The sequence below is a fragment of the Littorina saxatilis genome, linkage group LG5 (genome assembly GCF_037325665.1).
Source record: "Littorina saxatilis isolate snail1 linkage group LG5, US_GU_Lsax_2.0, whole genome shotgun sequence".
NCBI lineage: Eukaryota > Metazoa > Mollusca > Gastropoda > Littorinimorpha > Littorinidae > Littorina > Littorina saxatilis.
The window spans coordinates 8,401,985-8,424,047 of NC_090249.1; the positions used below are offsets into that span (position 1 = coordinate 8,401,985).

The 22,063-nt window shown below is 46.5% G+C and overlaps 1 protein-coding gene and 1 long non-coding RNA gene across 2 annotated transcripts in view; both read left to right on the forward strand.

Annotated features, from left to right (window-relative positions):
* Positions 1-22,063, forward strand: part of LOC138966228 (cilia- and flagella-associated protein 57-like) — a 56,486-nt gene that overhangs the window by 14,729 nt on the left and 19,694 nt on the right. Inside the window, exons 11-17 of the mRNA XM_070338369.1 lie at positions 252-413; positions 1,109-1,264; positions 11,776-11,869; positions 13,131-13,321; positions 19,875-20,048; positions 20,410-20,568; positions 21,082-21,225. Of these exons, the coding sequence (XP_070194470.1) occupies positions 252-413; positions 1,109-1,264; positions 11,776-11,869; positions 13,131-13,321; positions 19,875-20,048; positions 20,410-20,568; positions 21,082-21,225 (1,080 nt within the window). The remainder of the gene's footprint in view (positions 1-251; positions 414-1,108; positions 1,265-11,775; positions 11,870-13,130; positions 13,322-19,874; positions 20,049-20,409; positions 20,569-21,081; positions 21,226-22,063) is intronic.
* On the forward strand, positions 7,157-10,410 carry LOC138966231 (uncharacterized). Its single transcript, XR_011455644.1, has 2 exons — positions 7,157-7,535; positions 8,694-10,410. It is a non-coding gene; the product is annotated as an uncharacterized lncRNA (long non-coding RNA).

The following is a 22,063-nucleotide window of genomic DNA, read 5'->3' on the forward strand; positions in this document are numbered from 1 at the left end:
CATATAGGCATCATGTACTTGCAAGCATCAAAGCAACCACAGTTGATTCTTGCTGCATCATGCACTCAATGCTAAGCACATAGATCACAGCTGTTCAGAACAGCAGTACATGTAATTGCTTGCTTTTTAATTAAAAAACAAAAAACAATTACAACAACATAAAACCATGCAGCTCAGCAACACATTATCCCTCTCTAGTTGACGCTTGTCACTGCGTGCACAATCTAACCCCCCACCTGTTGTTGCTACAGATGAAGATCACGTACGACGACCAATACCTGATCACGGTGGGTGAGGACGCCACCATCCTGCTGTGGAAGATCCAGGACAAAGAGGGGCGGGGCCTCAAGCGCGACAAGGAGGTGGGCTGGGCCGAGGAAATCCTCATCACCAAGAGCGACCTGGAAGAAAAGGTGAGGAAACGTCATTTGCCATTGTTGAGGTCATATTTGATATCACTTATTCATTGCCATGTCTTTTGTTGTATGTGTTCATTTTGATTGGTACCGGCACGGTTGGCCTAGTGGTAAGGCGTCCGCCCCGTGATCGGGAGGTCGTGGGTTCGAACCGCGGCCGGGTCATACCTAAGACTTTAAAATTGGCAATCTAGTGGCTGCTCTGCCTGGCGTCTGGCATTATGGGGTTAGTGCTAGGACTGGTTGGTCCGGTGTCAGAATAATGTGACTGGGTGAGACATGAAGCCTGTGCTGCGACTTCTGTCTTGTGTGTGGCGCACGTTATAATATGTCAAAGCAGCACCGCCCTGATATGGCCCTTCGTGGTCGGCTGGGCGTTAAGCAAACAAACAAACAAACAAACAAACAAATTTTGATTGGTGTTGTAGTTATTTTCTTTGGGATTTAGTTCCTCTTTACATCTCTCTATTCTCGACTAGTCAAACAAACATTCATTCTCACAAAACTGATGAATTATTGATTGTTGTATGGTCTTCAAACACAGGTGCTGAGATGTTATAAGTCTAAATTAGCAGCTTCTAAAATGTTAACAGTGTTCATTACATTGCATAACTAAATTGTCTTGTTGTTGCGTACTGATATACAATCCCTTATGATGACTGTAACATATCTGTTTCCTCGTGTGCTTGCAGAATGCCTCCATGGCCGACCTGAACTCCCGTGTGGAGGAGCTGAAGATGGAGAACGAGTACCAGCTGAGGCTGAAGGACATGAACTACAACGAGAAGATGAAGGAGCTCACAGAGAAGTTCATCCAGGAGATGGAGTCCCTCAAAACTAAGAACCAGGTAGGCTGGCCACATTTTATGGTATATTCGAAAATTTTTATTTAAATTTTCATTTGATTAATATACTTACCCGAATCACATAATTGCATTGACCCACTTTAGATGCTTAGGTTATGATAAAAGCTACCCCGTCTAGGTATAAGGGGAGCAACCCCAACTAAAAAAGTGACTGCACCAGCATGGCTGACACCCTGGGTTACGTCCCATGTAGCCTGCTACGTCATCATTGGTGCTGGTCACGTGATACCCCTTCAATCGACTAATAGAATACTGAAAAACTATCGAGCGGGGCAGGCGGGCGGGAATTACTTATGTGATTCGGGTAAGTATATTAATCAAATGAAAATTTAAATAAAAATTTTCGATTAAATTACATATTACTTACTCCGAATCACATAATTGCAGATAACTCCAACCAGGCGGTGGGTAAGATCAAAAAAAGTTCAAACTCACTCTTAAAATCTGGAGAGGCATTGTCCCGCTGCCACCAAAGCAGGAAGGGATCTAGATCCATCGTTACAGATAGATCCATACTGCCAGAAGGCAGCAATGTCTCCCTATGAAATCTGATAAAGACCAAAGCCGAGCGCCAGAAAGCTGTGCGCAGGACATCATCCAACCTCCCAGACCGTAAAACGGCCGAGGAGGAGGCCCAGGCCCTGGAAAAAGAGCTCGGGCTGAGCCAAGGGGAAAGATAGCCGATAGCTACGCCAAGGCGGAGGGAAAGAGAATCCCTTGCCAAAAACTGGCCCACTGCCAAAAATCAGGAAAAGAGCCGGTGAGAAAGAAAACATCTAACTCACTCTAAAACCCTTGCCAGGAACTGGCCCGCTGCCAAATGACAGAACGAGTACCGAGAACCATCCTGATTGACAGTCGCAATGCCGCTCAGGCAAAAAAGCGAAAGACAGCATCAGAGAGCCGGTAAGCCGTGCCCAGCACTTCTTCCAATCTCCTGAACCGTAAAACAGTCCGGAAAAAGACCCAAGCCTTGAATAAAACCCGAGCCAAGTAGAGGGGAAGACAAGCTGACCCCCCCCCTCCCCCCTTTCTAATGGAAGGAAATGCTAATGGCCTGGAAAAGCTCCGTGAGAAAGAGTCCAACTCAAAGAGAAAACTCAAAGGAGACGGTCACCAGTCGCCCTCTACCAGTCCCTGCGAAAGCAGAGAGAGGTGTAAAAAACGAGGAAGCAGCGACCTAAGATAGTGCGTAAGCACCGGAAAGCGGAAACCGCCGTGGCCCAAAGCTTAATGTGACCGGTGACCCGAAACGAAAAGACAAAAAGTCAGTGTTCGTAGAGCAGTCTGCTTGTAGGTAATCGAAAGAAACTCAAAAACCTAAACCAGAAAACAAGACTGGGAAGGAAAACGGAAAACCGTGAAGCCAACCAGCCATAAAACTCCCCGAACAAGAGTTCTCAGGGAAAAGGCCCGAAGGAAAGTTCGCGGCAGACCAAGCCCAGAAAAAATTCCTGAGTTCAGCTGAAAAGCCAAACGCGTCTGATTACCTCAGAACCGAGCGTCAGACACGAAAAACAACTGGCAAGCATCAGTAAAAGTTGCAAGTGGTAGAAGCAGGGTTCCTGCAGGGCAGAGCTGATACAATTCAAGGAGTTTTCAAGGACATTTCCAGGACCAAATAAATGCTTTTCAAGGACATGATTTTCCCCAAATTAATGCAAAGCACCAAGTCATTCCGTAGTTGTTTCCCTTGCCAACTTCCGGGAAGGGAAGCAACTACGGGTGACTAGTAATAGTTAGTTCGTCTGCTTTCGTTTTCACTCGATCTTTTATTCTCCCAAAATGTGTGTACTGTATTTGACGAAAACAAAGGGGGTTGCATTTTTTTTTAAATAAGACAAGCTGCTGACGAAATGTATAGGCAACAATTTGGAAAAATCAAGTACTTTTCAATGACTATTTAACAAAACTCTATTTTCAAGCACTTTTCAAGGCCTGGAAAAGGTTTTCCAATTTTCAAGGAGTTTTCCAGGGTTCAAGGACTCTGTACGAACCCTGTAGAAGGGAGCCGTAACAGGCAACCCAAACCACCGGAAGTTGCCCCGACTCGCCTCATGCCAGGATGAGGGAGAAGAGGAAGACACAAATTCTAGGGACACGGAGACCGTAGTTGCCCGTGCCAGTCAAGAGACTATTACCCGGGCTAAGGCTGAGAGCCGTAACACCCGTAGACCGGCCATAAAAGATGCTGGACTAAAAGCCCGCACCCAAAGAACCGGAACATTAACTAGACCTCTGCCGAAAGGAGAGGGCTAGCCAATAAAGCTGAGACAGTGATAGGCCACAAGAATGACTCCTCACCATGCATTGCCAAAACCAATGCAAACTCAGGAAAATCTGAATGTAACTTCCGAGGCCAACTCAAGTAAACCTTAAGTTTGGACGAAACACCAGAACGAGTCCGATAGCTAGAGAAAGACAGAGTCAAACTCGGCGAAAGACCCACTTGGACCGAGTCCATAAGAGCAAACAACAACCACCACCACCAACGGATGAAATGGCTGTTGCACCGGCCGAGGCTAAAAAACCCGGATGCCCTAATGCCGGCTGTTGTTCCAAAAAACACAGACTATGACGTCTGTGAAAGAAAGAACCTCTCCGGATAAACCTGAGCTGAGGACTTAGCCTGAAAGGGCTGAGTCTGCTTAAGGTAGAGCCTGTTTTGCTGCTTCAAAGCTTGAAGAGCAAAAGAAGAGACCTGAAGGTCCCTACAAATCTTTATCTCCTTGGAGGCCTTGGAGGCCAGGAGGCCCTAGAGGCCAGGAGGCCTTAGAGGCCAGGAGGCCTCAGAGGCCCGGAGGCCTTGGAGGCCAGGAGGCCTTGGAGACCAGTAGGCCTTGGAGACCAGTAGGCCTTGGAGGCCAGGGGGGCCAGGAGGCCTTAGAGGCCAGGAGGCCAAAGAGAGACCCATCCACCCGGGGTGAAGAACTAAGGGTGTCTCTCATTGATTCCTCATAAACTAGGAATGGGCGAGGAACAAGTCCCGTCTGTACATGACCGCATGGGCATTGTGCAGAGAGGAAGGCCTCCTCTGTTCTAAATTCGCCCTAGCAAAGGTGGAGAAGCATCCCCTGCGACCTGCTCTTTACTGAGTGCAAAGGGCGCCAAGGACTCCGTAAAGGAGTGTCTCCGAAATGGAAGCAAGTTCCAAAAGCTGTCTGCCCACTTCCTCAGAAGGGAAGAGAGTCTGCTCAGAGAGCAGGGGACTCGAAAAGTTCCCCAAAGAAGAAGTTCCGGCGTGACCGGCAAAGGTGCACGCAGAGGGGCAAAAGACGACAGCAAATTCCGGGACATCTTGGGCAAAGGCAACTTCCTCTGAGCCGCTAATGTCCCGAAAGAAGAAGCCTGCGCAGGAGAGGCAAACCAAAACCGCGCCAGTTCCATAGCTGGCCGTGAGGACAGCAAAGAAAACCGGAACTAGAGGAAGCCGCTGCCGGAAGACGAGGGTTTGGCAAAGATGGGAGAGAGTTGAAAGGCTACACCTTAAACAGGAAGTAACCTTCCTTCTCTCTCGCCGACTGGGAACCAATCTTTATTGAAAAAACGTCGGTAGACGCAATTTCGACCAAAAAACCCCTTGACGAGGGACGAATACCCCGAGAGCGTCTGCTAACCATCAACCGAACGAGAGTCCGACGTGGTAAGCGAAGGAGCTGGCTAAAAGCGATAAGAGCCCAAGACCTGAGCGGGGAAGGCCGGAGCCTGAAGCCCCTTTCCTGCAAGTCAACGGCCAAACTTCACCCCTGACTAAGAGGAGGATGAGAGGCGTCGAAGACCAAAGGCACAGGAAGTGAGGAGAACGGCAGAACCCACTACCGAAGGGTGTGGTAGCTGCTAATCCGCCTGAGGCAGGGAGCCTGCAAGCCCAAAGGGCACTGCTGACGAAAAACCAGACTCAAACCAGATGGGACCATAGCAGGTCCACTATCCAGTGAGCCCCCACTTCCGGCCGGAGCCAGAAGCGCAGCGGTCGCGTACGATTGCCGACGTAAGGCAAGGTTCAAACCGAACGTGACAGAAGTCTGTGCACTAACCAGTGAACCTACGCTTCCAGCCGGAACCAGAAGCAAAGCTGTCGCGGACGACTGCTGAAGTAGGGCAAGACTCGAACCAGAAGTGACAGCAGCCTGTGCACTAACCGGTGAGCTCACACTTCTGTCCGCAGCCAGAAGCGCAGCGGTCGCGTACGACCACCGCCGTAAGGCAAGGTTCGAACTGAACGTGCCAGTAGCCTGTGCACTAACCAGTGAACCGACACTTCCAGCCGGAACTGGAAGCACAGCTGTCGCGTACGACTGCTGCCGTAGGGCAAGGCTCGAAACCGGACGTGACAGCAGTCTGTGCACTAACCAGTGAACCTACGCTTCCGGCCGTAACCGGAAGCGGCGCTGTCGCGGAGGACTGCTGAAGTAGGTAAAGGCTCGAACCAGAAGTGACAGCAGCCTGAGCACTAACCAGTGAACCTACACTTCCGGCCGGAACCGGAAGCTCAGCTGACGCGGACGACTGCTGACATAGGGTAAGGCCCAAACCGGACGTGACAGCAGCCTGTGCACTACCGGTGAACCTACACTTCCGGCCGGAACCGGAAGCGCAGCTGCCGCGGACGACTGCTGACGTAAGGCAAGGCTCGAACCGGACGTGAACGTAGTCCGAACACTAGCCAGTGAGCCTTTTACTTCCGGCCAGAGCCGGAAGCAGCTGTCGCGGACGACTGCTGACGTAAGGCGAGGCTCAAGCCGCACGTGAACGTAGTCCGAACACTAAACGGTGAGCCCCTACTTCCTGCGAAAGCAGGAAGCCCAGCTGTCGGAACCGACTGCTGGAGTACGGAGAGGTCCAAACCCGACGTGAACGTAGTCCGAACACTAGCAGGCGAACATCCGATTCTGGAAACCGGAAGTGCAGCTGCCGTAAACGGCTGCTGCAGACACCAACCTTGTTGTGGCCGGATCCCCGGAGGGACATGCACTGTTGCGCTACCGCAAGCGGAAGGCAACAAATGCCGGCCAGGAAGAGGAGAAGAAGGTCCCCGCGGGACCGACCAGAAACGCCACGGCGGACAGCAGCCTGGTCCAGAGAAGACCCGGAGTCTGAAGGCACAGGCATCAAAAGACGCCAAGGAGAGAACGTCGCCTAACCCCCAGGCGGGGGGCAGAGCTGGCGACGAAGTCCGCCGCGGCAAAGCCTCACGAACGAGGGAATCTATTTCTGGAAATAAGCAAAAGATAAGGGCCAAGACGGACGGCTGAGAGCCAGACGGCCAATCGTCCGTAGCAGAAATCGGCACAGAACAACGTAAAAAATAGTCTAAAATAGTGCCAAAACAACGACAACAGAGTTCTTCAAAAGAAGAGGCTGCTGAGGAATAGAGCTTAGCAGGGCCCAAGCCCTAACCCTCGGCCTTAGCTCCCTCTAATTCTCATTAACAGCCATGTAAGCACCGAGAGAAAAATAAACAAACAACTGAAACTAGCAAAGTCCGAACGGACACAAACCTTTCAGAAGCCAGCAAAGAGGGCAGCTAAAACCAGTTAAGGAGCTACCAAAGGCAGCTAAACAACTAGCTATACAAAGAGTTAAGGGCAGACCGGGTAGGCAAAATGAGTTATTTTTGGTCTCATACACCTTTTTGGGGTTGTTGCATTTTTCACACCTTTGAACATCCTGGAATGCATTCAATAATCTGCTTTTGTCATTTTAGACATGTATTCATGTAAATAAAACCATTTTCAAACCGATGTTTTGTTGTTTTTGTCTGTGTTTTATCAAAAAAATCGAAAAAATGGTCAACTTTGGATACTCCGTGCTGGTAAATGTGCGCACATGACATGACCCTTCGCTGTTCAAACTGTGTGGAAATTTCCGTTCTTCAAGATGACGTCATCACCGTTGGGGAATTTCCGTTGACATAGGCACAAAGAGAGAGAATCCGTTCCAACCGAAACCCCGGAATTAATATATGCAAATATATGTAGGTCAAAGGCATTTGGCGCAAGCGCAGTAGACAACTTATTAGTCCCCCGGTGTCAACAAATCCATGACGTTTTCACCGATTCAGCAGCATTTTTCAAAGTTTTGAGCTGCGGAGAACAACCCTAACATTGGAAATGTTCGGCATAGTGGCAAGAAATATCAGAGAAAGATGAACCAGCAGCAGCGAACAGAAGAAGGAAGTAACAACACTCCGAAATGAACCAACATTATCGTATTGAAGCAGACGACATTCTAAGATTCTTGACTCGACGAGGTGGGTTTTGCTTCTTTCTCTTTTCGATCTTGTTTGTTTGACAACGTGATTTATTGCACATTGTTATGTTGTTGTTGTTGTAAGAATGTGTTAGGGTTTGCAGGTAAATGATAAACAGTTTGTGTCTGAAGTATTTTGCGTGTTTCTTGATCAAATTTACTGACCATGCCGCCGCCGCATCCCCCCCCCCCCCTCCCTCCCTCCCTCGATCATCTCTGTGATATCGTCTTCACAACCCCTATTTTATTGTTCTTCGCTGGCCAGTCCTTGAGAGCTTACTATGGTGTAACATGTCATCATTATTCTTTGTCTGGGGTCAAACTGAGAAGCAGCATCTGAGCGATGTACGACTGACACAGTTTCTGTTTCTGGTCATTGACCGTAGGAAAATAAGTACCCTACTAGAGAGCGTTCTCTAATTCTGAAGGATTGGTTTACACCAGCATGGCTGACCAACCTATCATTGACAGCAATATTGTTGTCAAATCTTTTCCATTAACTAAGGAATAAAAAAATAGATCCAATTTACTTCACCAAAGAAAAAAAAAGTTAAACTAAAGGACTGGGGATGCAACTCATGAATCAAAAGCATAAAGATCACCTGCAAACAGTGCTAGGTTTAGGAAATCTGAAAATGTATACACACACACACAGAACACACACAAAACAGACAACAGACAAGAAACAAGCAAATACATAGCAAGTGTGATGAAATAAATTAATTTTAAAAGAAAAATATGAAAAGAAAGAAAGAAAGAAAATAATTCAGCTAGTTTCAGTATTAGTTCCTGTGTGTATGTGATTGTGTGGTTACTCAAATCCCATAGTAAACTTGACATGTAAATTTTGTGATAGGGGCCAATTAATGAATGTCTTTTGTGTGTGTGTGTGTGTTCGTCAACCGACATATGTGGGTACGAGCCGCTGAGGTGGTTGTAAGAAAACCCGCCTGGTTCAGTGGTTGGGGGCTGATTGGGATTTCTGATTTACCGGCCTAGCCAAAAAGTTGAGGTACACCCCATGTAACATGGTCATTTGCAAAATAAAGTACAAGCACTTGTTGACGTTTATATTGAGTATTAAATTTTGCAGCTTATTACAAACAAAAACCATGGACAGTTGTATCAAATATTAAATCAGTGTTTGTGTATTTATTAGGTTGGAGCAAGGGGAGAGCCAGTCCTCCTGTGGTGGCAGCGAGGAGAAAGATTGACCTGATGGAAAAGTTTGCTAAACCGGAACTACCCTCTTCCACAGCAGAAACATCAGCTTTGCCATCTTCTGACCAACCATAAGAAGATACAGATACTTTGCCATCTTCTGACCCATCACAAGCAGATATGGATACTGGTACTGTGCAACGTCACTCCGCTGACATGTGTTGGGCTTTTGTCAACATTGATCAGCTCAATCTATTGCTGAAAGGTCTATATCCTGTACTGAATGCTTGTCTGATAGCAGTCTGATTATGAAAGAAGGTGATGCATCAGCCCAAGGATTTGCACAGGCCCTGCATCTGGAGTGCATATGAGTGTCCATTCAAGTCTGCAGTTGTTTACTCTTCTCCCGGTGTTTGCAACGCTTCGGGTGGTAAAGTTGCATTTTAAATAATCTGCGTATGACCATGTTGGTACATGGAAAGGGACATTCAGCTTTACAGAAATTTGCTGCAGTGTTAGGATTGAGCACAGAAATACTGTAATTAAAATGTTGCAACTTTTGAATGGCTTGATAGCTTTGTTCCATTTGTGTATATATAATTATGTAATGTTGTTGATGATTTGTGAAGCATCATTTCTATGCAATGGAATAAGAAATCAGTGCATCCGTTGGGTTTTTATGAGTCTGACAGTTTGGTTCTGATCAATATTTTCATATCAGCACAAACACAGATAATTGACTTTTTTAATGTTTTCATATGATTTTTTTTTAAATCAAAAAAATCTGATAATTTGATTATCAAATCATTTCCCCTTCATAGTTAAAGTGTTATTCTGGTTAAAAAAAAAACCACCCCATTAATTTAAGCTCTACTGTGGTACTAGTTTACCGGGGTACTAGTGAGACTCTTTTACATGCTGTTTTCTCTACATGTAATTTGAGACAAAATGTGGTAATTAAAATGTTGTAACTTTTGAATGGCAAGATGGATTTGTTCCAATTTTGTATATGTTGTTTATGATCTGTGAAGCACCATTTCTGTGCATGGAATAAGAATACAGTGGATTCCTTGTGTTTTTATGAGTCCGACAGTTTCGTTTTGATTCATATCTGCACTAACATAGATGAGTTTTCAAATGATTTTTTAAAAAAAATCTGGATAATTTGATCGTCAAATCATTTCCCCATCATAGTAAAGTGGTTATTCTTATAAAAACATATCAATTCAGGCTGCACTGTGCTACTAGTTTGAGGTACTGGTTGGAATCTTTCAAATGCTGTTTTCTCTGAATGTAATTTTCAGACAAACATCTGTAATTAAAATGTTGCAACTTTTGAATGGCTTGATGGATTTGTTTCATTTTTGTTTATGTTGTTTATGATTTGTAAAGCGTCAGTTTTGTGTATGGAATAAGAGTTAAGTGCATTGGTTGGGTTTTTATGAGTCTGACAGTTTGGTTCTGATTCATGTTTTCATATCGGTACAAAGAAAGATGGTTGTTTTCATATGATGTATATAAAAAAATCCTGATAATTTGATTGTCAAATCCTTTTCCCTACATAGTAAAGTGGTCATTCTGATAAAAACATATGAATTCAGGGTGCACTGTGCTACTGTTTTTTTTATGTACTGGTTCAAATCTTTAAAATGCTGTTTTCTCTGAATGTAATTTTCAGACAAAACGCTACAATTAAAATGTTGCAACTTTTGAAAGGCTTGATGGATTTGTTCAGTTTTTGTATATGTTGTTTATGAGTTGTACAGCATCAGTTCTGTGTATGGAATAAGAGTTCAGTGCATTGGTTGGGTTTTTATGAGTCTGACAGTTAGGATTTCATGTATTTTTCTTATCAGAACTGAACCGGTAACTGAAAATGCTAAATTAAAATAATATATTGCTTAGAAATGCTTTTCGATACACAGAATTATTAAACACACACATATTGCTGCAAAGAAGAAAAATTGGATCAAAACATGCACTGGTTCACAAACTGCAACATTTTAAAAAAAGCACATTTTATAACGTTTTTCTCACATTTTGGTGAATAAAACCCCCCAAAATTGCTTTTCACTCAAAATTTAAAATGGTTTCCCTTAATTAGGTTATTCTGCTTGCAAAAATCAAACAAGCAGCAAGCTGTTTCCAAAATAAAAAAAAAAAGTGCTTGCCTACCCTGTCCCCCCTTAAGCGTCCGAGTACGGACGAAAAATCAACATAACAAACAACAACATGCTAGCTAAAAATGGCGACCAAGGAGGAAGCCACAAGTACTGAAATTAACCAAGTCCGTACGGACGCAAACATTTCAGAAGCAAGCAAGCAAACAGATAAGCACATGCGTAAAAGCTACCGACGGCAGCTACAAAGCAAGCTACAACAGCGTTAACAGCCCGAACACGGACTAAAACAACAGAAGCCAGACAACGTGCTAATGCAAATGGCGACCGTGAGGAAGCCAAACAACTGCTGAAAACTTCAGAGTCCAACGGACATGCGAAATTCACAGCAGAAAGCAATAAAACATACAAGAAAATATGAACGATCTCACCAGCTGCAAGCCAGCAAGAAGTAGACGGGGGCCGAGGCCGGTGGGTGCCGTAGACACAAAACAAGCCAGAGCAAAAGCGAGCACAACCGTCACCCTTGAGTGATAGTAGTCGATTGAAGGGGTATCACGTGACCAGCACCAATGATGACGTAGCATGCTACATGGGACGTAACCCAGGGTGTCAGCCATGCTGGTGCAGTCACTTTTTTAGTTGGGGTTGCTCCCCTTATACCTAGACGGGGTAGCTTTTATCATAACCTAAGCATCTAAAGTGGGTCAATGCAATTATGTGATTCGGAGTAAGTAATATGTAATTTAATCTGTCATTCTAATCCGAATGGACAGGTTCAGATTTAATTGATATTATCAGGACGAAACAAGCAAATAAATGTAGTCAAATCTTTTGAAGAAAACTTTTTTCCTGGTAGTTTACATATATATATGATCACACATCAGGACAGTTCTCTTTGGTGCAACACTGTGCAAATGATTGGACCCTGATTTCACATCTTTCTTACCCTCTCCACAGGTGCTCAAGACAGACAAAGATAAGGAGGAAGCCAAGCATGAGGAAGAGATGGCAGAACTTATGGAGAAACATGCCAAAGAACTGCAGGACCTTGGTGAGTCAAATAACGCGTTGTATGTTAATTCACTGACAAGGAGTGTGGTGTGGAAAAGACTGCAAATTTCATAGAGAAAAAATACTACAGAATTTCAGGACTGTAAGCCAAGGCAAGCTTTGTGGGAATGATGTCAAATTCAATCTTGGACACAATGTGCAGCAATATGATGCACAAGATATTCAAAATACCATTAGGAACCATCTATTTGAGATTTCTTTCTTTCTTTATTTGGTGTTTAACGTCGTTTTCAACCACGAAGGTTATATCGCGACGAGGGAAAGGGGGGAGATGGGATAGGGGAAAGGGGGGGGGGGGGGGGAGATGGGATAGGGGAAAGGGGGGGGGGGGGGAGATGGGATAGAGCCACTTGTTAAGTGTTTCTTGTTCACAAAAGCACTAATCAAAAAATTGCTCCAGGGGCTTGCAACGTAGTACAATATATGACCTTACTGGGAGAATGCAAGTTTCCAGTACATTAAGGACTAAACATTTCTTACATACTGCTTGACTAAAATCTTTACACACATTGACTATATTCTATACAAGAACCACTTAACAAGGGTAAAAGGAGAAACAGAATCCGTTAGTCGCCTCATACGACATGCGGGGTGCAGAGAAATAAGGATGTGGAAAAGAAGACTTTTGGTAAGTGAAATAAAGGTGATGGATCCAGTCAGGTAGAAATAAGACAACAAGAAAAGAATTGGAAAACTGCAGGGAATAGTAGGGAGAGTTTTCTTGGAAGGAAATATAGGTAAAAGGACTGGTAAGGCAGAAATAAGACAAAAGAAGAGAAGAAACAGAACCGTTAAGTCGCCTCTTACGACATGCTGGGTAGCATCGGGTAAATTCTTTCTAGTCCCAACCAATATGGGACTCCCCCTAACCCGCGGGGGGTATTCTATTTGAGATGAGATTATATAAATGTGGCAGACAGGTCGATCTTTAATGCAAAATGACAGAATATCATTGAAATCTTTGTTCAGTCTGCATAAGGCAACAGTAATTGCACAATGATGATGTTTATATCTATGTCGATGCATGGTGACAATGATGATAACGACGATGCTGGCGACAATGGTGATGATGACTATGACGATGCTTGCGATGATGAAAACAATGACGATGACACATTAATAACGACGACAACTACTACGATGACGATGATGATGATGATGACGAGGATGACGACTACAATGATGATGACGAATTTGACAATGAGATCGATGATTATAACTATGTCAATGGCATTTCACAGAGTCGGCCAACAACCAGAAGTTGATGTTGGAGTACGAGAAGTTCCAGGAGCAGCAGGCCAAGATGATGAAGATGCAGGAGGACTACGACCGCCAGCTGCAGGAGATGGAGGAGAGCAAGGAGCGTGCTCTAGAGGAGCTCACCGAGTACTACGAGACCAAGCTGCAAGAAATGTCCACCAAGCTTGAACAGGTGAAAATTGTGATACTGTCAAGTGAAATCTGATGTTGAGAGGCATAGGAGGATGTTTGTGTTAGCTGCTAGAAATTACCACCAAGCTCGAACAGGTGACACTGTTGATACTGTCAAGTGAAATTAGACGTTGAGAGGTATAGGAGGATGTTGATGTTAGTGGTAATACTTTACTATGACGAATGCACAGTTTCGAATGATTATGGGCAGTAGGCAACCAGGCAGGCTGTTGGAAAAGGCTGTTAAATACTCTGCCTGTAGTCAGTAATACATAAATATAAAACAAAATCTTGACCTGATCATCAACCATAAAAGACAGTACAGTGTCATTCTAGAATTTAAAAAAAAAAGTGAGATTTCTTTTATAGCCAAATCCATTTTATTGTGCCAAACTTTAACTACAGACGGCTATAGCTTTCAGTAACAAGCAAACCAATATAGTAGTTTCAAGAAATGACAAGGTGTTGATATGCTAGTGACAGTGCCAGTAATTCGAAAATTTTTAATTAAATTTTGATTTAATATAATATACTTACCCAATTCTTATGAATGCATTGACTTTAGTCCCACATGCTAGATGTCGAAAAACCTCTCAAATTACCTGCCCTTAGTAGGGTGGTAACCAAGCTAAAAGCGACGCCATAGCCGTTGCTATGGCCTGACCTTGCTCGGTTACCCATAACACCCTGCGCACCACGTGAGCGCCAGCATCCGTCATAATCATTCGAGACTATTAGTCAAACAAACCCCCAAGGACATAATCCAGCGGGGACGGATGGGAGGGTATTAACTATAAGAATTGGGTAAGTATATTATATTAAATCAAAATTTAATTAAAAATTTTCGATTTAATCACATATTCTTACTCCAATTCTTATGAATGCAGATTCCTCCTAAAGGTGGAGGGAACCTACTTATGTCCTTGTAAGAACCTGCCCTGCAGCCACTAAAACCAGCAATGAACTGGAGCCGTCTAGCCGCGTGCAGGAGAAATCCCAAAGATAGAAACCGATGAACACATCATCTGACCTCCAGCAAGCCGTTTGCAAAGCTTCGCCTAGGCGACCAGAACGCAACACGGCAATAAATGTAGCAGAGCCCCTAGAGAGAGACAAATAAAAGATGTCTCTTTCGCTCCATTGTAAAGACATAAGAACCTGAGCTAAAGCTCGTGGTTCCCAAAAGACAGTAACGTCAAAAAAGGGATTAAAAAAGTCTAACCAGACAGTTAGAAAATCCGAATCTCCCGGAGCGAAAATCCTCCCAAGAGGAGGGAATCAAACACCAGAGGATATTGACCAGGTTTCTGAAACCCCAAAACCTGGCCAAAAACCGTGAACAAACGGCACCAAAAGCCCTAAGGCTACATCCTCTGGCAAACCCCAAAAACGCATGCGCCTCACTGCCCTATAGGGCTGAGGCCCAGAGTAAGTAGAACAAAGTCCCACGCGCTAACCAAGGGGGAGCCTCTAAACCTCATAAAACAAGGTCCTTGATCATGCCCACAAGAGGGCCATGAGCCACAGAAGAGAGGCCTATTTGTTTCAAAACAGCTGAGATAGCCGAGACGCCGGAACCTCAAAAAAGAGGCCCAGCTGCCCAAAGCCAAAAACTGAAACAGAGGTGAAAAACCACCTGGCTTGAGAGAGGGGCGCTAAGGAGTTGCCCTCCCGCTCTAAATCCCCAATTGGCCAAAGAGGCCAAACAAGGAGCATACACAGATAAAGTGGAGGAAATATATGCTTCGTGCCCAAAGAACAGAGTAAGAACCCATGATCTAAAACACAAACAGCACGCCTCCAGACCCGTAATCAGATGGGCCAACCCCTGAGCAAGCCCTGAGAGGACCTGCTGAGCGAGTCGGCCCGATCGCAGAGCTGGCCGGGGAGCAATTCCCCTGAGAAAATGATTTAGTGTGAAAACCCAATCAGAATCCCTTATACTCTGTCTGACAGGGAGTGAGAACTTGCTCACCCCAGCTAGTTCACACAAGAAGCAACAGACGAATTGCCCGAATGCAACAGGACCTGCCTGTAAATAGCCAAAAAGGAAAGGCTAGTAGACTAAGAGCTACTGCTCCTAACCTCAGGCAAAAGAGAAGCCCAAGGATTCACGTCTACATCACAGCCTCAAGACTGCAATCACCATTGCAGGCCCCATCTAGACGAAAACGCATCCAAAAAGCGGTCTAAGTCCAGGGGGAAACAAAGCTAGGGAAAAAAGTCCCCTGAGCGATCCAAAAGGATTCCAGCCACCTTCCCGCGTGGAGGAACCCACTCTGGAGGAGGACCCTCATGTCCCAGACCTGTGAGGCCGAACCCCCCAAAAAACTTGAGGAAAGACTAGAGGGCCAGCATAGCTATCGATACCGTCCGACCGAAGATCGGGTCTAAAGACCCCGCAGAGGCCTGCTCTCGTGCCAGTCTGGCAGTGAAAAGCGCTAAAAGCCTCCCTATTCTCTCTTGTGTGAAGAATAAACCTTCCAAGAGACAAAGTCGAACAGCATGCCCAGGTAAAAAACCTGGGATAAGGACAGCTCGGAATTTTGCCTGGTTACTGAGAGCACCAGGCAAAAAGCCTGGTTCAACACCAAAAGGAAGTGCAGCTGACAAGCTGATTGACCTTGAAAAAGCTCAACCAGCCCCCGAGATAGTCCAGAGACCAACACCCCCAGAAACCGAGCCCTTTCCTGTGTGCAGAAACGCAGAAGGAAAGCTCATGTGAGGGCACCGAGGAAAATCTCAGCCAAAGCTGAAAGCTCTAGCCCATGCCGACCCACCTCCCGCAGAGAGGGAGGCGACACTGAACCAAAACACCCCTTTGTAACCGGGAGCGCATAAATGCGCTGCCAGAGGTCCACGAAGGAAGGGAAAGATTCCAGCTATTGAGTAGGTCTTAACAACCCCCGAAAAAGCCTGACCCTTGCTTCCTCCAACCAGCATGAAATCAAACCCCTTGTAAAGGAAGGAGATCACACCAAGCAAAAACAGTGTGGGCCTAAAACGTCACCGAGAAACTTCTCCGCTCAGTGACTACCCTAGCCCAAGCTGCCAGCAGCCTGGCTAAAGCCTTAACCAAGGCATCCTCCCTAACTCAAAAGAGCGTTCAGGGAGGAAAAGATTGCCTATAAGAAAGCACAGAAGAGAGTCTCAGCCAAAGCAGAAAACTCCAAACCATGCCATCCTAGCTCCTCCAGAGAGGAGAGGGAGGAGTAACATCATGAAAACTCCATGTTCCCTGTGGTCTGTAAACGAAGCCAGAAACTAGCCCCTGGCAATAAAAAGTGCAGATCAGACCCTGAGCCTGAAAATTCCCTGCTATCTTCTTCCGCACTAAAAGTGAGGACGAAGCAGCCTGAAACCCCGAAGCCAGCAGTCCCCTGCGTATAACGCAGCGGGAAAGGTGAAGGCTGAAGACCACTATCCTAAGGTGCGGAACAAGCCAAAAGTGTGGCATGAGGTAGGCAATCCCCGGAGACTCAGCAAATGAAACAAATTGTGAGAAAGCCTGTGAAAACCCAAAGCCATCCCGGAAGAGGAAGGAAGAGAGACACCCCCAACCTGTCCGGGACAAAGTAAACTGCAAAGGCAGCCGCTCTATGTATGGGAAACCTACAACCAGTAGGCAACCCTATACACTACCCCTCCTCCAACAAGGAGTCCGACCTAACCACCAGTTGTGTAAAACACAAAAGGAGGTGAGACAGGGGAGGTCGCGCACTAAATACTCCTGCCGATAACACCGCCAAGAGTGTGGATGAAAAGCGTGATCAGTCTCTGACTGCCAACCCAACACCGCCCACCTGAACAAGAGGTGGGGGGAAGAGGGGTTGGTAACTGGCACAGATCTCTGCCGAGAAGGAGATAGAGTGGAGAAACAAGACAAAGCCGGGCCCGGCGCATCTTACCCCACCCGCTGTGCGAGAGAAGCAACCCAGTGCTAAGAACCAGACTACCTGGTTTGAACCACAACTCACCCCAAGTGGGGAGGGGGGTGGTCCAGCACAGCCGCAACCCCTAGAGGGGGTAAGGACTGAAACAGAGAAACGGCCGTAAACGGCCGATCCTCGCTCGTCCACCTGCCAAAGTCAAGTAGCCCTATCACTCACCCACCCCTAGGAGGGGGGGGGGTGACCTATGCTGGCTAAGGACAATGACCACTGGCCAGGTGATACTATAGCCGAGTCCCCGCAGACCATTGTGAATACAAAGAATGGGAGACTGGAGAGAAAGAGTATATTCTGTCTCCGCCTGTCCCAGGTAGACAGCCGGCACAGCCCGTGCAGAGAACAAAACGGAGCAAAGCTCATTGTTCCCTGACCACTGTGCGAGACACCCTGCCGAGAACAAAAAAGAGTCAAGCTCATTGTTCCGCGACCGCTACCCGCGACGAGCGCGGGCAGCTAACACAGCCACCTGTCCCAAATGGAGCAGAGAAGGAGTATGTAACGTAGCCTGGAAAGCCGTACATAGCACCCCCGCTGTGTAGAAAGGCCTCGATAGATGAGGAGAACGATTGTCAGGCCAGGCCATAGAGGCACAGACTGTGAAGACAGTCTAACATCGCCCACCCCGTCCAACCCAGAGGGAGGGAAAGGGTGGACCCGCGACAAACGCGGGCAGCTAACACAGCCACCTGTCCCAAAAGGAGCAGAGAAGGAGTATGTAACGTAGCCTGGAAAGCCGTACATAGCACCCCCGCTGTGTAGAAAGGCCTGAGCCACCCCATGCCCCAGATGGGGAGGGGGGTGGCTCGTCACAGCAGTAAGAGCGACGGAGAGAGACGAACCGAGCAACGGCCGACCCCCCTCCGTCCACCTGCTGTAGTCCTATAGCCCACCGCCCGCCCACCCCGATAGGGGAGGCGAACGAGTGTCGGGCCAGGACAATAGAGGTACAGACTGTGAAGACAGTCCAACAGCGCCCACCCCGTCCAACCCAGAGGGAGGGAAAGGGTGGAACGCTACTCCAGCCCCCACCCGATCCTGCCCGGTGGGCGGGAAAGAGTGAGCCACTGATACCCCCCCCCCCCCCACCCTGCCCCAAACGGAGCCGAGAAGGGGTATGTAACGTCGCCTGGAAAGCCGCCACCCAAACGCGCCCGGGGGGCGGGAAAGGGTGGGAAGCTAACACGGCCCCCTGCCCGCAAAGGGCAGAGTGGGACAAGCCCTGGCCGTGACTTACCGTGCCCCCCCACTCCCCCTTCCTCACGGTAAGGGGGCTGCATGACCGACCCAGCAGTGCTGTTTTAAAGCAAGCCGAGCGGCCAACGCAGGCGGGGAGCTGGCCCCCTCTCCTAAAGGAGAGAGTGCTCGCGAACAACCCAGTCTACCAGTGGCAGAAAGGACTGAACCGAACTGGCCGTTTGCACCAGGCGACGGTGCGACGCAGGAGCGCCCCCCCTATCCCCCCCCATTGGCGGGGGGCTGCGTAACACACTGTGAAGTACCGGCGGTAATCAGAGTGGTTAAACGCAGGCAGGGAGCAGGCCCCCCCTCCGAAAGGAAGGGGTGCTCGAGAACAGCCCAGAGCCACCAGAGGCAAAAAACGGGCTGAACCGAACAGGCCATTTGCACTTGACCACAGTGCGAAGCTGACGAACGGGAGGGCGGGAACCGCCGATCGCGCCTGAAACAGCTGAAAACACAGACCAAAACATCGTTAAGTCCCCCCAAAAGGAGGACATTGACTGATTCCTCTTACTCAGAGAAAGGGGAAAGAATAGCCACACGGCCACCCCCCCCCCCCATCAGTCGCACCGACGACGATCCAACAAAAAGTCTATAAGGAGCCTAAAGGCTGATTAACCCCAACAGGGGAAGCGAGCTGTGAAAGAACTGAACCCACCCTCGGAGGGATAGGAACATAAAAAGAAGTGCTGTTTGACGGATCTACGACCCGCATAATAGGCAAATCAAAGTTCTTAGGCTACTCTTAGGTATAGTTTTCTAAACCAGGCTAAGAGCCTTGTCACCTTCCAGTCTCGCGCCACGTTTAGCTTTGTTGTCGGCCATTTTAAGACCGGCGAAAAACAGTCACCCAGAACAAAAAACTTCTGCGTGCGTGTTCAACACAAAGCTATCAACATTTATACCAAACATACACAGGAAAGATCTCACCAAAAGGTAGACGGACAGGTAGACCCCCAAGAACCGGCTAGTCTCAAGGACGAGCAGGCATGTGAAGGCCAAAAGTGAGAGCGAAATTCGGACACGTCCACCGTGTGTTGTCGAAAGTCGAGAATGATTATGACGGATGCTGGCGCTCACGTGGTGCGCAGGGTGTTATGGGTAACCGAGCAAGGTCAGGCCATAGCAACGGCTATGGCGTCGCTTTTAGCTTGGTTACCACCCTACTAAGGGCAGGTAATTTGAGAGGTTTTTCGACATCTAGCATGTGGGACTAAAGTCAATGCATTCATAAGAATTGGAGTAAGAATATGTGATTAAATATTACTGCATGCCAGTCCACACTATCTAACCTACAGCGATTTTGTTTTGACATGTGAACCATCAATTTTTCTCTGACCAATTCCTGATGTTTGTGTCCACCAGTCCAACGACGAGGCTCGGCAACAGAGCAGAGAGTACGAGGAGACCAAGAAACAGATCGAGGAGGACGCTGACCGTGAGATCCTCGACATCAAGAACAAGTACGAGCGCAGACTGCGGGACGAGAAGGAAGCCAACATGAGGCTCAAGGGAGAGACTGGAATCATGAAGAAGAAGGTAAGCTAATTACTTTTCATTTCTCTCAGACTCATTGTGAAAAAAAGGTTTGGTTTGAAGAATGTATGTAGTTTTTATTCCCATTTGTTGTACATCTTTTGGCCAAAAATTGATGTTCCTATTTCAAATTTGCTTTGACTGTACTCCAGTCTATGACAGTAGATTTGCAGATTCTTTGCTTCATATCACTTCCGCACTCTGCTGACCCTCCCCCATCTCCCCTATCCCCCAGCCAGCCACTCTCAAGGGTGACATGCCAGTGTACTTCACTATAATAATGTGTGGACACAGTTTAAAAGATTAGATATCTGAATCCTTCCCCAGTCAATAAAATGAGTGCTTGGTTGTATGCTTTGTGCAGTTCACCAGCCTCCAGAAGGAGATTGACGACCACAAGGAGGACATCAAGAAGCTGCAGGCGGAGACGGCCAAGCTGAACAACATCATCCGCAACCTGGAAAAGGACATCCAGGGCCTCAAGAAGGAGATCCAGGAGAGAGACGACACCATCCAGGACAAGGTCTGTCACCCATTCACTTTACATCTGAAATGCATGAAGAGTAACACACTTAATAGTGACTTGATGCTTCCCTTTTTGAGTTGGAAATACAGTCCAACCTATCTTTAATGACCACCCAAGGGACCGACCAGAAGTAGTTGTAGACAGGTGGTCGCTATATGGAAATGTGAATTATATGTTTTTTATACTTGTCTGGGAACCTTGGGATGGTCGTTGTGGGCAGCTAGGTGGTTGCTTTTGAAAGGTGGTCGCAAGGGCGGATTCAACAGTATAGTGAACTTAGGTAGTTTGAATCTCAACATCATCGAACGCTGAAGAAGAAGATGACAGAATCACCTAGCAACTCTGCATCTAGGTGATTGCATCACGTGTTGAGTGTCAAACCCAGGAATGCGCAGCAACAACAACAACAACAATCCTTGATTTCAGCTTACTAACAACACTTGCAAGTGAATTTTCCCCTGGAACAAAAACAGAGAAACTCATGCACTTTCTCATACTGTGTTTTAACAGGAGAAGCGTATCTACGACCTGAAGAAGAAGAACCAGGAGCTGGAAAAGTTCAAGTTTGTGCTGGACTACAAGATCAAGGAGCTGAAGAAGCAGATCGAGCCCCGCGAGAACGACATCAAGAACATGAAGGAACAGATCCAAGAGGTCAGTTCAATGAGTGAAGTCAACTCTGATTTTAGTGAGCGCTACAAATTAATGAACAAGATACACAACAGACAAATAATAATGACAAGATGAAACTTTAATTAGCTTTGGTGTTGTACGTTTGATTACTAATTAAGAGATTGCTTCATTTTTTTCCCTCATCTTGGTTTTTCGATTCATATATATATATATGACTAAGTGCCAAAAGGTGCGCACGAAAAGCGGACAAAGGGGCTAAAAAATAAAAGTTGACAAACACGACTGATATTGTGATTTTTGTTAAGACAACAGATGCTGGAACCCAATTACGAAAAGAAAAGATAAATTTACCCAAATGATTTTACAAATAACGATAATTTTGTTCGTTATATCATTCAAAACGGCACTGAGTCATAGCATTAAGGTTATCTCGCACGTTTTTAAAGCTAGGGCTTTGAAACTTGGCACACAACCAAAGTATAATGACCTCCAGGTATGGTGCACATCACACTAAACAACATTGAATTTCAAGGTCACAGCGAGGTTAAATTTCCTTTGCAAACTGGAAAATTGTCGTTGTCACGTCTTACATGTTTTAATACTAGATCAGTTAGACTTTACATACTTCACATACTTTCAGCATTTTTATAAAACCTCATTAAAAGTGACCTGCTTGTTAATCTTTGTCAAAGTTCAAGGTCACAGCGGGGTCACATCTGGTCCAAATGTGGAATATTTTCAATTTATTCAGCGCGTTTATAGCACGAGCTTTGAAAATACACACAGTTCTAGTGTATAATGTTCACACACGATTAAAGTCTGGTTGAAAAAGTCAAGGTCACAGCAGGGTCGCGTTGAG